Source organism: Saccoglossus kowalevskii, chromosome 6 (genome assembly GCF_978046115.1).
Source record: "Saccoglossus kowalevskii chromosome 6, keSacKowa6.1, whole genome shotgun sequence".
NCBI lineage: Eukaryota > Metazoa > Hemichordata > Enteropneusta > Harrimaniidae > Saccoglossus > Saccoglossus kowalevskii.
The window spans coordinates 15,032,433-15,049,823 of record NC_140646.1 but is presented as its reverse complement, the minus strand read 5'-3'; the positions used below and the strand labels follow the sequence as shown (position 1 = coordinate 15,049,823).

The 17,391-nt window shown below is 35.6% G+C and overlaps 1 protein-coding gene across 1 annotated transcript in view; it reads right to left on the bottom strand.

Annotated features, from left to right (window-relative positions):
* LOC102803394 (A disintegrin and metalloproteinase with thrombospondin motifs 18-like) overlaps window positions 1-16,607 on the bottom strand; it is a 97,522-nt gene extending 80,915 nt beyond the window's left edge. Inside the window, exon 1 of the mRNA XM_085500101.1 lies at window positions 16,265-16,607. Coding sequence (XP_085356227.1) covers window positions 16,265-16,294 — 30 coding nt within the window. The 5' untranslated portion in view covers window positions 16,295-16,607. The remainder of the gene's footprint in view (window positions 1-16,264) is intronic.
* Between the last annotated feature and the right edge of the window lie 784 nt (window positions 16,608-17,391).

Genomic DNA, 17,391 nt, shown 5'->3' with positions numbered 1-17,391 from the left:
CATATCCACTGAATTAAGATGTCACTATTTATTGTGATCCCAGCATAGGGCTTATCTGTTCTTCTATGCATATCCACTGAATTAAGATGTCACTATTTATTGTGATCCCAGCATAGGGCTTATCTGTTCTCCTATGCATATCCACTGAATTAAGATGTCACTATTTATTGTGATCCCAGCATAGGGCTTATCTGTTCTCCTATGCATATCCACTGAATTAAGATGTCACTATTTATTGTGATCCCAGCTCAAGGCTTATCTGTTCTCCTATGCATATCCACTGAATTAAGATGTCACTATTTATTGTGATACCAGCTCAGGGCTTATCTGTTCTCCTATGCATATCCACTGAATTAAGATGTCACTATTTATTGTGATCCCAGCTCAGGGCTTATCTGTTCTCCAATGCATATCCACTGAATTAAGATGTCACTATTTATTGTGGTCCCAGCATAGGGCTTATCTGTTCTCCTATGCATATCCACTGAATTAAGATGTCACTATTTATTGTGATCCCAGCTCAGGGCTTATCTGTTCTCCTATGCATATCCACTGAATTAAGATGTCACTATTTATTGTGATCCCAGCTCAGGGCTTATCTGTTCTCCTATGCATATCCACTGAATTAAGATGTCACTATTTATTGTGATCCCAGCTCAGGGCTTATCTGTTCTCCTATGCATATCCACTGAATTTAGATGTCACTATTTATTGTGATCTCAGCTCAGGGTTTATCTGTTCTCCAATGCATATCCACTGAATTAAGATGTCACTATTTATTGTGATCCCAGCATAGGGCTTATCTGTTCTCCTATGCATATCCACTGAATTAAGATGTCACTATTTATTGTGATCCCAGCTCAGGGCTTATCTGTTCTCCTATGCATATCCACTGAATTAAGATGTCACTATTTATTGTGATCCCAGCATAGGGCTTATCTGTTCTCCTATGCATATCCACTGAATTAAGATGTCACTATTAAGTGTTTATTTTATTTTGTGTCTGACTGTTGTGAATTAATCCAGGAAATACAAACAATAAAGGGGTCGGCCACTGTATAGGAAAATAATCCTCCCTAGCGACACATGTGTAAACTTTCATGGTGGTCCCTGATACAACCAAAATACCAATCTCAGTAACCAATACAATATCATGACTCTGTTAGTATGAAATGAAGACATCATTCAGTAGACAGACAAGCTGACAATTAGCATTTCAAATGCATGTGAAATCTATATTTGTTTTTATTCAGTCATTATACACAGACAAAGCTCACTTGAGCTGCCATGAGCTCAAAATCCTTGATTTTCCCTCCCTATTGTGTGACACTGAATTGTCCAAATCATTAGATTGCTAAACTGGTGCACTGCAGATTTGATTGGTCTGATTGGTGTCAAAGTGCACTGTAATTGCATGGCTCCACTGGTCTGGTTGGTGCACTGTGAATGCATAGCACATGTCTTATTGGTGTCAAGGTGCATGCACTATGATTGCATGGCTCCACTGGTCTGATTGGTGTCAAAGTGCACTGTAATTGCATGGCTCCACTGGTCTGATTGGTGCACTGTGAATGCATAGCATATGTCTTATTGGTGTCAAGGTGCATGCACTATGATTGCATGGCTCCACTGGTCTGATTGGTGTCAAAGTGCACTGTAATTGCATGGCTCCACTGGTCTGATTGGTGCACTGTGAATGCATAGCATATGTCTTATTGGTGTCAAGGTGCATGCACTATGATTGCATGGCTCCACTGGTCTGATTGGTGTCAAAGTGCACTGTAATTGCATGGCTCCACTGGTCTGATTGGTGCACTGTGAATGCATAGCATATGTCTTATTGGTGTCAAGGTGCATGCACTATGATTGCATGGCTCCACTGGTCTGATTGGTGTCAAAGTGCACTGTAATTGCATGGCTCCACTGGTCTGATTGGTGCACTGTGAATGCATAGCATATGTCTTATTGGTGTCAAGGTGCATGCACTATGATTGCATGGCTCCACTGGTCTGATTGGTGTCAAAGTGCACTGTAATTGCATGGCTCCACTGGTCTGATTGGTGCACTGTGAATGCATAGCATATGTCTTATTGGTGTCAAGGTGCATGCACTATGATTGCATGGCTCCACTGGTCTGATTGGTGTCAAAGTGCACTGTAATTGCATGACTCCACTGGTCTGGTTGGTGCACTGTGAATGCATAGCATATGTCTTATTGGTGTCAAGGTGCATGCACTATAATTGCATGGCTCCACTGGTCTGATTGGTGTCAAAGTGCACTGTAATTGCATGGCTCCACTGGTCTGATTGGTGCACTGTGAATGCATAGCATATGTCTTATTGGTGTCAAGGTGCATGCACTATGATTGCATGGCTCCACTGGTCTGATTGGTGTCAAAGTGCACTGTAATTGCATGGCTCCACTGGTCTGATTGGTGCACTGTGAATGCATAGCATATGTCTTATTGGTGTCAAGGTGCATGCACTATGATTGCATGGCTCCACTGGTCTGATTGGTGTCAAAGTGCACTGTGATTGCATGACTCCACTGGTCTGACTGGTGTCAAAGTGCACTGTAATTGCATGGCTCCACTGGTCTGATTGGTGTCAAAGTGCACTGTGACTCCACGACTCCACTGGTCTGATTGGTGTCAAAGTGCATTATGATTGCATGACTCCACTGGTCTGATTTGTGCCAAAGTGCGCTGTGAATAAAAGGCTCAACTGGTCTGATTTGTGTCAAAGTGCGTTGTGAATGGATGGCTCAACTGGTCTTATTGGTGTCAAGGTACACTGTGATTGCATGGCTCCACTGGTCTTATTGGTATCAAAGTGAACTGTGACTGTATGGATCCACTGGTCTGATTGGTGTCAAAGTGCATTGTGGCTACATGACTCCACTGGTCTGATTGGTGTCAAAGTGTACTGTGATTGCATGGCTCCACTGGTCTGATTGGTGTCAAAGTGCAATGTGATTGCATGGCTCCACTGTCTCATTGGTTTCAAAGTGTGCTGTGATTGCATGGCTCCACTGGTCTTATTGGTGTCAAAATACACTGTGATTGCATGGCTCCACTGGTCTTATTGGTGTCAAGGTGCACTGTGATTGCATGGCTCCACTTGTCTGATTGGTGTCAAAGTACACTGTGATTGCATGGCTCCACTGGTCTGATTGGTGTCAAAGTGTATTGTGGCTCCATGACTCCACTGGTCTCATTGGTGTCAAAGTGCACTGTGGCTGCACGGCTCCACTGGTCTGATTGGTGTCAAAGTGCATTGTGGCTCCATGACTTCACTTGTCTGATTGGTGTCAAAGTGTACTGTGATTGCATGACTCCACTTGTCTGATTGGTGTCAAAGTGCACCGTGACTCCATGACTCCACTGGTCTGATTAGTGTCAAAGTGCACTGTGATTGCATTACTCCACTGGTCTGACTGGTGTCAAAGTGCACTGTAATTGCATGGCTCCACTGGTCTGATTGGTGTCAAAGTATATTGTGGCTCCATGACTCCACTGGTCTGATTGGTGTCAAAGTGTACTGTGATTGCATGGCTCCACTTGTCTGATTGGTGTCAAAGTGCACTGTGAATGCATGGCTCCACTGGTCTGATTGGTGTTAGATTGGCAACACATTAGACTAGAAAATTGAAGGGTCATTTACACTACATGGTGGGGGCATTGAACTGTGAATTAATATGGACATGTGTCTGATTTTAACAATAACACACTGGGGGATTGGAAAAGTACGGTGACAGGTTGATTACTACTTATCACCAGACTTTATGCATGATTTAAAATGCATACACTGTTAAAATAACCACACACATTCAAACAAAAACACATCTACTGTAAGAATGTCCACAACATACCATAAAATCCACGAAATGGTTTTCCTTGTGTTTGACAATCTGTACCAACACACTGCTAAGCAATTATTCTAATCTTAATTAGGAATTCATAATAAATGTTATCTGCTGACTTGAGTGCATGCATGTGCTGTTACTAGACAGTGGTCTCTGAGTGTGGCCCTCACTATCACTACTTGAAATTGGGTAACACCACTTGGAAGAGAACTGCAGAAGGTCGATACAGCGAAAAATGGAAAATCAAGTTTACAGATGGTAGAAGTGGAACTGCAAGTGGAACTTCGTGGTTTTGAAATTTCTGCACAGAGAAAAATTGTTGTAATATAATAATAATAAAACAAGAATGCAACAAATTTTCATAATAAATAATTATAAATTTTAAATAATTAATTTAATTAGTTTGCCAATTATAAACTAATTATTGTTTATTAATCTTGAAATAGAGAAGCAACCAACGTTACTATGGGAGTAGTTTAATGCCATAGAGTCCCAGAATTTTCAACGAGCCGTGTGCATGCACTCTAGTGAACATGCTAAGCAGGTGGTTTATGGTTTACTATGATACATACATGAATCAGGTGTGATTTCTACATGTCATTGGCCTATTGTCCTTCTATACAAAATGAGTCATGTAACACATGTGTAATACCACTGTGACAACACACAACCAGTGATAGGGCTCGGAAAACCACCTAAAACTCACCAAGCATGTAGTATTACTCTGATTACTTTGTTAAAGTATGGCAACTTAGACTTTGTTGACTATCGCTGACGTCATATTACTATCAGTAAGCATATACATATCTAATAGAGTAAATATGGTACAGTATTCATGTTTTTTTTTTCTAGTGCCATCTGATCAAATAATGTTCTTGTGCATACATACAGCAATGATAGTGCACGCCTCAATTAAATTCCAAATTCCTCAAATTTATCTCCACAGTTCTGAAACCTAAACAAGACACGACTTTGAGAAAAATTTGTTACATCTTATTTATTTAAAGGTTAGATGAACAGAATTATACATTATATGATAGCAAACGACAGTCTTATGGGATTGTTTATCATACGATGCATTATAAAACAGATGTCATCAAACTATAAGAATGGTCCTTGGAAATTATGCGGGAAAATTACGAGAAGTATATCTAAAGTGAAAGAGTCTGGAAAACTCAGCAGCTGTGATACTTATTGGTGATATAGTATGTCCACTACAAAGATTCAAGAGATGTTGCCGCCGAAAACACAATCATATTTTACTTAAATCGCTCCACGGTAAGTGTATAAATGTGACAGAGAATTAGATAAAGAATTTTAAAGCATTTTTCAATTATCAAATTCACTAAATTTAATCGGGACTGCTACGGGTTTCAGCTCACAAAAGCTATTGTAAAAGGAAAGATTCATTTGAAACCATATTCAACAATAAATGTTGCTGTACGGATTTTCAATTGCTGATATTTTCAGGGCCTTATTAACCTTCTCACCACCAGTTCCCTCTTTTCATCACAAATTCACAAAATAGTCCTGTTTATAGTCTGCACTTTCCTTCAAAAAACTGAGACATAAATAGACGAATTTTCTGAGTAAAAATTGAAATTGACTCAAATTTTGTCTGTTGGCTACAAAATTAGGGTTCATTTCCAAAAACTTTCAAAAATATAAAAAAAAAAAAGTGAAGAAAATTTTTCACGAGAAAGTCTGGTGGTAAAAAGGTTAAAAAGGACAAACTTGGACTAAAACAATTTCAAGATATTTACGACTTCCACAGGAACCCTATTCATGGGAATACATATAAAAAATGAAATACTGTATGAAAAATAAACAGCTTATTTTTAACAATTAAATCTTTAATCATTGTGACTTCATGTCTTTGGTTACAAAATTTCTCGAAATTTACCAACTTGCGAAATAAACACATGTTATAGTATTTTCAGAATTTTAAGCGGGAGGGTGTCACATACGCACATGCAGGAATTGAGTCCCAAGCGACGATAACAACCCTTAAAAACGCTAAGGCTCATGGGTAGACACTTGTTAGTAAACAATGACACGCTATGGCCATCTGACGCATGCGCAGGTGATGACCTCTCACGCTTTAAGAAACTCAAAGTCATAACAAAAAATGTGCACATAATCCCGAAATTGTGTTCCTCGTATGATTCAAGGGATGGGGAGAAGGCTGACACAGCATGTTTACAGAATACTTCAAAAGAGACAAAAGTAATGTCGGCAAATTCTACAGGTTTTTAGAGATGGGGAAAACAACAAAGTCTATTAAATATTTTAAAAAGGTTGAGAAAAGATGGAAAATTCTCCAGGTTAAGAGATGGGGAAAAACAACAAAGTCTATTTATTATTTTCAAGGGGTGGAGAACAACTGGTAAATTCTTCAGAAGGCTTCTAGAGATGGGGATGGGACTGGGGGTAAAGTTTTTACAGAATATGCAAACACTACAGCTATTAAGAGATGCACCTTTAAAATACACAGGCAGGGGAAAAATTACCAACTACTTCTAAAGTTTTCCAGTGATAGGAGAAACCCCCACAAAGTCTACAGATTATTTCAAAAGATGGATGAAAGCTGGCCAATTCTACAAAAAGTTTCAAGATGCTGAAGGAAAGCCGACAAAAACAGCCAACTTGAACAGTATTTTAACGACAACAGAAGCACATATTTGTATCGACACCTTTGACATATGCTTGCTACTGGGCATGGTATAATCTATGAGTTATTGCAGACCTAGTTATTCCCTGCTGCTATGACATCTACAGGTTATATACAGAGCACAATTCAACATCTAGGCAAGTATCCTCTATGCAATGCAAGGCTGTAATAACTAAAAAAAATTCCACTTTATTGAAATGGTTCAAATTCCTGAAGGATTTAAAAAGGTTAAACATAATCACGATAAGTAAAAACAATAAAATAATTGTTTTCACTAATATTTGTTTTTATGTTCAGACCAAGTGAATTTCACATACCAAATACAAATTAAAGGAAAAATTATGTGGGTTTATTTTGGGAATGGTGTCAAAGTTGACTTTGCCATTTATAGTATTAAAAATAAATAACTGCCAATACATTTATTTCAAATAACAACAGTAATTGATAAAATTTATCAACTAAATATTTAAATTAATTAAATCAACTATTAGCAATAATGATGGTTATAAAATCCAATAATTATTTTTTACTTGTTCTGTCACACTCTTTAACTTGAGTGCTCAACCATTAGAAACTCAAGTCTTGATTATTTTTTTTAAATACTGTGCAGAAAACATCTTACAAGGACAATTAAGTAACATCATTGTTGATATAAAAAAAAATGTTTTAGACACAAAAAATATAATTTGCATATTTTTCTTATATATAGGGCCCTCCCAGAGTTTTAATGGTCAACCCCTTATTTCCGCATCATTGTGCAATTCTTTAATTGAACAATATGGATAGCATGCAAACCATTCCAAGAATGATAATCAAACCATGCACAATAAACTACACTGTATAACTGTTCATAGGGTATTTCCAGTTTCTCATGAGATCTTGAATGGAGCAAGTTTAGAATGTTCAGTAACATGTGACAAAGGAAACTTCCTTGCCATACTGGAAGCGTTGTCATAGCAAGCTAGGTTATTTAGCATCCATTTTATTATTTCAGAAATTGCTTCCTGGTCTGAGAAATGTTTTAAGTTAATTGATAGCAGAAAGGATATCATGACAACATACTACCAACTAATTAAAGAATTACATTTGTTCAGAACTAATTTCGTTTTAATTGTAATATAAACCAGTTTTAAACAAATAGTCTAATTTTAAGATTTAATATTCTTTTTTACTAGTGGTAAAGCACAACAATGATCATGCTGCATTACATGATTTTTTTTTTTTAGAATGTAGAATACAATTGATGATATGCAAAAGATCTCACAAGAAGAGGAAAATATTTTGTTATCAAATTTTAGTCATTTAATTTTTACACTTAGGACTATGATGTGAAAAATTTGATGGCCTCAATCACAACAAATGTTTAATAAATTTCATTGCATTTCAGTGCAGTGTATCTGAATGTTGGGAATCATTAACAGCTTTTCATCTGACTATGTTCAAATTTAATTTGTTTCTGAATAGTGTTCCAACGTGCGTGATTCGCAACGTTCAGTAAAAATCATTAATAATTCCCACCATTTGTGCATATGTGAACTATTAAATACAAAAAATATATTTCATATAATAACTCCATGATCTCAGTATGTAAATTTAAGGAAAAGCTTTCAAGAAAATAAAACGTCTACTTGCATTTAGTGACTCCTTACAATTGAAATAAAAATTATACATTTACATCTTGCTACCTAATCAACAAGTTTGCAATAAACCTTCACATTGTTTTTTGTCCCAGAAACAATCAGCCCTGACAGCAACAAAGTATGGACTGGTGCGTACAACATAAAATATTTGTAGTATGTCCACATACCATTCATGATAGACCTGTCAATTCATGTTGAAGCCAGGTGAAGCATTCTGAGTACCAGCTGTTTGTGAAGTAAAAGACATCGGTGTTTCCCTATTTGAAAACTGGGGCTAGGCTGGAGTAAAACAGAATTACTTGTGGGTAAAAAGAAAAATGTCCACATCTTTTTCTATCCCAAAGAAATAAAGCTTGTAGATCTGAAAACAATTAGTATGCAAATCAGTCATAGTTAGAAGGTCAGGAAACTTTGGCAGCTAATTAGTATGCAAATGAGTCAATTAATATGCACGCTTTTAAGGTCACAAACTACTAGATAAAGCTAGGTCAGGAAAATGTTACAGCTAATTAGTATGCAAATGAGTCACTTAATATGCATACTTTTGATGTCACCAACTCCTTGATATAGTTTGGTCAGGAAACTTTGGCAGCTAATTATTATGCAAATGAGTTGCTTAACATGCTCACTTTTAAAGTCACTAACTACTAGATATAGTTAGATTAGGAAACTTTGGTAGCTAATTAGTATGCAAATGAGTCACTTAATATGCACACTTTTGATGTCACTAACTCCTAGATATAGTTTGGTCAGGAAACTTTGGCATGGCATCTAATTAATATGCAAATGAGTCATCTAATATGCACACTATTTTTCTCATAGGCTGAAGCTGTTAATTAGTATGGAGATATGTCATTTACTAATCTCAGCAGGAGACATCAAACTAATACTGGGGGACTCAGACACATTGAGTATAAATTGAAGATCACAGTGGGATTGCCATTCAAATAAATTTCTAAAAGGCAAATGTATGTACTGACACATTAAAAAATGTCATGACACAATTGATGGTGTGTCAGATGCAATGTCATAATGCTAAATGACCACAATTAGCCGAACAATACACCCTCGTGAAAATGGTTTGAATTAGCCAGCTCTAATTATGTAAAGATCACAAGATACACATAGCAAACCAGTCAGCAATATAACTGGCAATATTGTTGTTTTTGGTGTTCGGAACAATATCATGGTGACAGTAAGTCTACATCTACAACAAGGCATAGAAATATTTTAATATTGTTTGATTGTAAAGGAAATTCATCACTTCCTATTTACTTCCTCTGAAAGGAAATATAAAATATTCAACATTTCAATTTCACAAATATCAAGATTGAGCAAAACACAAAAGATACCGATACACTAATTAAGTATACAATAACACAGGAAACATTAAATATTCTCATTAATGTCAAGTCAGTAAATATTAAACAAACCTGAACTACATTTTTTGCCAATTTATTCATACTTTTTTAACCATTTAAAACTGAGTAAAAATTATCTTTGTGAACATTCGTTGGAGAATATAGATTACATAATGACACCTGGGCCAAATAAAAGGTTTTATCTCTTGCCATAACATGCATCGTGATATGCCATAACATGCATCGTGATATGTTTTGTCAGAGTAAATTAAACAGATTGCAAAATATGAAAAATATGCCAAAACAAACACATATGCCTGTGTTAATAACATAAACATATAACATTGCTTGCGACTTTACTCATATGATTTGGTTGTTATATGATGTCATATATTACAGGACTACTGATTCTACAACAGTGTGACGGTTTCTATCATATACAATACTGCTTAACTTTGTACTCAAAGCTCAGATTCTCAGATCAAATAATACACCACTGTGTACTCCTGTACATTGTTTACCAGATTTAACAGAAGTCACTTGTTATGAAATGCATCTGGATATCATCAATATTCAGCACCAATAGATTTCAATTAAGATACTGGACCATGTATTTGTATTACTAAGCTGTGAGTCAGGAACACTTTGTACGAATATAAAAATAATGCAAATTACAAAAATATAAACACACAACTCACGACCATAACAAATATATTCATAACAAATGGTAGTATAGTGGTTATTGTGCCAATAGGCAAGTAGATCCAGCAATCTATCCTATCTAGGACATGACCACCACTGGAGACACACACTAAAACGAGAGACCCAAGTTCAATTTTGCACCAAATGTGCAACCTTACTAGGGGTCCGGGGACATGCTCCCCCTTAAAAATGTTGAAATATGAGGGGTAAATTTTGCTGAAACAAAGCTTGATTTTGGAGGGGAGGACCTAATTTAGCCAATCTTATTTTAATTTAACCAATTTATTCTGCGAATATTCTCAAAAGTATTAAAATTCAAGTTAGCAAAATTAACATGCTAATTAAAAAGATGTGTTTTACATTACATCCTGCTGGCGCCATGAAATTCAGGAAATCCAACTGTTAAGTTGGCAACCGAAAAATTATTAACATATTTGCTACATTATAATAATTATAAACACAATAACCATAATATGTTTTTGTGAAATCGAATATACAGGCACCAAACTCAAAATGCGATTTTCTCTTTAATAAACGCCTATCTTGGTACATCTACTGTGACATCTTGGTATTTCTGTTGTGACACCTGTCTTGACATATGTCTTCATACATATATCTCAACACCTGTGATTACATCTGCCTTTGCTACTGTCTTGATACATATGTTGCAACACCTATCTTCACACCTGCATTGACACCTATCCTGGCACCATTTTCCTACCTGCTGTGACACCTGCCTTGACACATGTTGTAACACCTGTCCTGACACTTGTTTTGATACCTTCTTTGACACCTGTCTTAATACAATCTTTGACATATGTCGAGACACCTGTTCTGACACTTGTCATGCTACCTGCCTTGACACCAGTCTTGACACCATTTTTTCTACCTGTTGTGACACCTGTCTTGATTCTGATCTTGACACATGTTGTGACACCTGTCCTGATATCTGTTTTGCTACCTTCTTTGTCCTGGGACCTATTTTTCTACCTGCACTGACACCTATCTTGGCAATTATTTTTCTACCTGCTGTGACACCTGCCTTGACACCTGTCTTGACACCTGTCTTGATACCAACCTTGACACATGTCATGTGACCTATCCTGGCACCTATTTTTCTACCTGCTGTGACACCTGTCTTGACTCCGACCTTGACACATGTCATGACACCTGTCCTGACACTTGTTTTAATATCTGTCTTGATACCTGCTTTGACATCTGTTTTGCTACCTTCTTTGTCCTGAGACTTATTTTTCTACCTGCATTGACACCTATCCTGGCAGCTATTTTTCTATCTGCTTTGATACCTGCTTTGACACCTGTCTTAATACCAACCTTGACACATGTTGAGACACTTCTCCTGACACCTGCTTTAATATTTATTTTTGCTACAAGTCTTGATAAGCTTATAACCTTGACTTAACCATGTGGAACACCAATAAAAACTCTTCAGACAGCAATCAAAGATTTTTTTTTTACTTTTAGCGTTTATACTCACTTTAAATTACTAGCAAAAAAAATAATTTGCCAGATTGAGGGTAATTTCATTGGAATTCGCGTAAAAAACGTGAAAATCCCCAAAAAGCTAAATAAAAATATAATTTGATATTCTTCAAGATTAACGTTATTTATTTAGGCATTGACTTTACAGGAGGTGTATGATAGAGGCAATAACAATGTAAAGGTCCTACAGGGCTTAAAACATGCCCACTTACCTAATTGAAGATGGACACAATTAAAATTTAAAAAAAAAAACTAGAAATTCTTGATTTTGCTGAGTGAATGGTTGCTTTGAACAAATGACAACAAACAAATACGAATTTGGGGTACCCAACTTGTTTCCATGGAAACAATGACTTTGCTATTTCCCTATAGTCTTGAATCCAACTTTAGTTGCCATTTTGGCTTGAAAATTAAGGTTAATAATTTGAAAACTAGCTCGTTTTTTTCTTCAGAATTTAGAACAGCAATGTAAATTATAAAATTAATTTCAGAAAAGTCCTGTTCCAAAAGTGTGTTTGGTAGCCACAACCATCCTTAATTCCAGTATTCCAGCAAGACATGTAACCTAAATAGGATTTAATATTTTGACTGATTCTGACACTGTGTGATATAGAACTTGACCTTGTTTAAGCTATGCCAATATTTGTGTCAGTTTGTGATTTGAAAGCAGCAGGACTTTCATAATGAATGGGTGTGGTCAATCTTAACCTTATGGTGAAATAACCCATGAAAAACAGTATCAAAGTTTAGATGTATAAAACTCCAGTATTGTAATTCACTCATTACTGATTATTATAAATGTTGTTTCTTACATTTAAAAAGTATTAATATATAGCTTGCTCAGAGAATGAAATACTGCTAAAATTTAAAAGTCTACACCAATTTTTACACGATCTGAATTTTTCACTTATGAATAAGTATTAAGCCAATATAAACTTCATCAAACCAAATGAGTAATGTGTCATGTGTATATTTACAATAGAATGCAAATAGCTGGAAAATTGAATTCATTTTTTAACCAAAAAAAAGACATTTTCCACTTGTTCAGATGGTATTTCATACGCGTGGAATGAACAATCCTAACATTTTTAATTATACCCCACCCATATTCAATTTTCTGTCACTATTTAAATCAAAAGAAGCTTAGAAAGAACTCTTGTGTGCTGAGAGTATTGAAGGCATATTTAAAATAAATTAAAAATTTAAGATTAGCCTTTCAAACAAGAAGTTTGGAAACTACCGTAATACTGGTCTGTTATTTAAGATGCAAAATGTGAAAACAATTACAGAAAATTAATCTGATTGTACATTGCACTACTACCACTAGTTCAATATAATCTGATTTTTTGAAATATCCGATATTGGCTAAAAAAAATTAGATAATCATTATTCATGGTTTTCAACATTACACTAATAACGTCTTTTTTGGATTACCCCAGAGCATCTACAAAGTTTCAATGAAATCTGAGGATTATTTATATTATGCAAATTGGGTAATTAATATGCATACATTTCAACCCAAAACTAATCAGGTCTGTTCAATGCCACAGAATATGCATGTACCAAGTTTCATTGAAATGTGACGATTGGTACTTGGGTTGTCAATATTGATAATTATTATGTAAAATATGTAACTAATATGCACATATTTTTACCCAAAACTTAATGAGGTCTGCATGTTGTCCCAGAGCACATATGTACCAAGTTTCGTTGAAATCTAACCAGTGGCTCTTGAGATTTCCATGGAACATACATACACACACATATACATTTAAGATGCAAAATGTGAAAACAATTACAGAAAATTAATCCGATTGTACATTGCACTTCTACCAACCACTAGTTCAATATAAATCTGATTTTTTGAAATATCAGATATTGGCTAAAAAAATTAGATAATCATTATTCATGGTTTTCAACATTACACAAAAAATGTCTTTTTTGGATTACCCCAGAGCATCTACAAAGTTTCAATGAAATGTGATGATTATTCATATTATGCAAATCGGGTAATTAATATGCATACATTTCAACCCAAAACTAATCAGGTCTGTTCAATGCCACAGAATATGCATGTACCAAGTTTCATTGAAATGTGATGATTGGTACTTGGGTTGTCAATATTGATAATTATTATGTAAAATAGGTAACTAATATGCACATATTTTTATGGGGTCTGCATGTTGTCCCAGAGCACATATGTACCAAGTTTCGTTGAAATCTAACCAGTGGTTCTTGAGATTTCCATGGAACATACATACACATATATATATACATACACAAAGACTTCCATTGTGTGCTTTGCACACTGGAGTAAAAAACTTTGAAAATAATTGGCAAAATTTAAACTCACTCTAAACATTCCAGCATAGCTACTTGATTACTGTAGTATACAATCATGCACATGTATCCTTATAGGAAGGGATCAACATGCAGATATATCATGTTTTAGATATTTTACAATAGATTCAGGGTATAGACCCATATTTCTGCAGGGGGGTTCCACTACATACATCTTGAGAAAAAACAACTCTTGAAAAAAATGCTATCCTACCAACAAAAAAAATCAAGTAAATGATTTGCCAAAAAGTTCCCCCTTTATAAATATTGGTCTATTTAACTGCTTTTAATAGGGAGAGCAAAGACTCCCTGTTATTAGTGAATGTAGTAAATCAAGGTTTTTTAACTAAATATGATTTTATATCTTAAGATAAATCAGAAATAAAAGTTATGATGTATATGAGAAATGTTTGGCATTTAATGTTTTCTGTTCTCAATTATCTAATTAACTATTACGTCCAGGTTAAATGGATTTATACAATCAACATATCCCCCCCCCCCTTTGATATGATGCATATAGTTAATGGCCCCAGCAGAAATATTGGTCCATCCCTAATTGATCCACTGTTTATACAAAGGAGGGCTAAGAGTTGTCATTCTGCATGGTTGTATACAAATAAGATGCGTCCACACATATGACATGTATAGATCCCCCAGCTGAAATATTGGTCTACCCCTAATGGTTTGTTTAAAGGAGGGACACAGCCTTGTTGGGCTGCATGGTTTTATACAAATAAGATGCATCCACACATATGACATGTATAGATCCCCCCGCTGAAAAATTGGTGTACCCCTAATGGTTTGTTTAAGGGAGGGACACAGCCTTGTTGGGCTGCATGGTTTTATACAAATAAGATGTGTCCACACATATGACATGTATAGATCCCCCAGCTGAAATATTGGTCTACCCCTAATGGTTTGTTTAAAGGAGGGACACAGCCTTGTTGGGTTGCATGGTTTTATACAAATAAGATGTGTCCACACATATGACATGTATAGATCCCCCAGCTGAAATATTGGTCTACCCCTAATGGTTTGTTTAAAGGAGGGACACAGCCTTGTTGGGCTGCATGGTTTTATACAAATAAGATGTGTCCACACATATGACATGTATAGATCCCCCAGCTGAAATATTGGTGTACCCCTAATGGTTTGTTTAAAGGAGGGACACAGCCTTGTTGGGTTGCATGGTTTTATACAAATAAGATGTGTCCACACATATGACATGTATAGATCCCCCAGCTGAAAAATTGGTCTACCCCTAATGGTAGAACACAGCCCTGTTGGGCTGCATGGTTTTATAGAATCAACATACTTTTGAACATAAGACATATATAGAAATATTTTCATTTGTCTACTTGACAACTAAATCTACTGATAAATTAAAAGTTAAGCATAAAATACAAGTATATTGTTTAAAACTATGAGCTGAAAAGGCAGTGGTCGTCACGAAATTTATGTGCAACATCTATGTCGATAAACATTGATTTTCCCACAATTCAATGCGCTTTTTTTATGAAGAAGTACGAGTTACTGTCTGTCGGTGATGCTTTCAATACTGTCCAATCACCAAGGAAATTACATAGTTAAAGCTTTGGTTGGTCTGCGCAACAGTCAAAGTCACCATCTTTGTTTGTATGATGGGTGCATGGTTGGTGTGACAACCACCGCCCTTTAAACCTCAAATGGATATATCCATGATAAAATTTAACCCTGCAATAAGGAATTAACATTTCTCAATAGTAAACACAGGTCAGAAAAATAAAGCCATTTTCATTTTAGCAAAAACAATTTTTCAATTCAGTAAATATTACACGGGAGTCCTGAAGAATTACAGTGACTTATTCTCTAAATTACATTAAGAATAGTCATGGCTATTGAGGACAGAAAATTTTCAGAAACTTTGTTAAATTATTCATTGTGACTGGTCATTTTAAAATCACTTTTCAATCAGTAAAATAGCAAATAGTATTTGTGAAATTTCTACATTTTTCACTTATTTATCCTTAAATCACCAAATTACAAAATTCTGTGATGTTTACAGAGTTTATAATAATATCACAGTGTTTGCAGTAATCTCCACACATCCTGATTCACATAATGCTGAACAGTGTGGATATGAAAAATATTTTTCAGTTAAATGAAAAAAATGAATGAAAAGTTGAATAAAAAGATCACTAACCTGCAATAGCAGAGCACAGATGAGCCACATACTTAGACTTCAAAGTTCACTCGGCTTATTTGTAAGTTGTTACTACCATGAAGACCTGAGTGCAAGTACTAACACATGAAGTCCTACATCACTCTACTAATATAAATGAGACTTGGATAGCTTCCATGAAACAGACACACTATTATCACACACTAGTCACGGAGTCGGAGCACAATCTTTTGATGCAGTCACTTTCGGAAGCATTTCTCAACGAATTAAACCCTGGATTCAATTCAAAGATATCAACAGTTCTCTTTCCATGCAGCTTATAAAAAGTGAGCTAGCAAAAAAAAAAGATAGAAGTTTTTATGAGTAGTGTTGCACTGCTTGCTGGTTTTTTAACAGTCAGTGTTTGCTTACACTTCAATGAACAAGCCAGTAATAGCCTAATCTATTACACATACAGGGGTGAAAGCATTCCTTGACAGTCAAGATTATTATACTCATAGGGGGGGGGGGGCTAGACAGCTAAGATTCTCATCTTAGATTAGCGTTCATATTTTTGTAAAGTCAATATTTAGTCAATAAACTTTATAAAGCAATTTTAAGAAGTGTATACGTGTGTTGTCATAATTAAACTGTAAAACTTAGGATTTTTACAGCACAACAGGGTATATACACTCACCAGTATGGGACACAGGATAATTCCGTGATAGTGTGCAATTTGCATTAAATTTTAATACCCTACTTTTGTATTTTCAGCTTCACTGATTGGAGGGAAAAGAACCTCCAAGTCTACGGAAAGAATCTCCTACTATGGTTTACAACTGCACTAATTGTTTCCACCACTGTAACTTGATCTGGTCCACATATGTCCCAGATTACATATTCATTAAAATCCTTTCTTAGTAAATATAAGCCCTCCCCCAAATATTACTGAACAGTTACAAACATTCACATCAGCTTTCTTTTATTTGATGTTAGAAAAAATGGAAAGTTTGCAAACTGACATGCTACACTACAATGTTTTTCAACACAAGTTGAATATCCTTTCTTAATTAAACAAGGATGTAAAGTATAAACCTGCTATGGGTGGGGGGGGGTGTAAATGGTTGAACCCTTCATGACCTACTGGTACATTATGTTCATCTATTCAA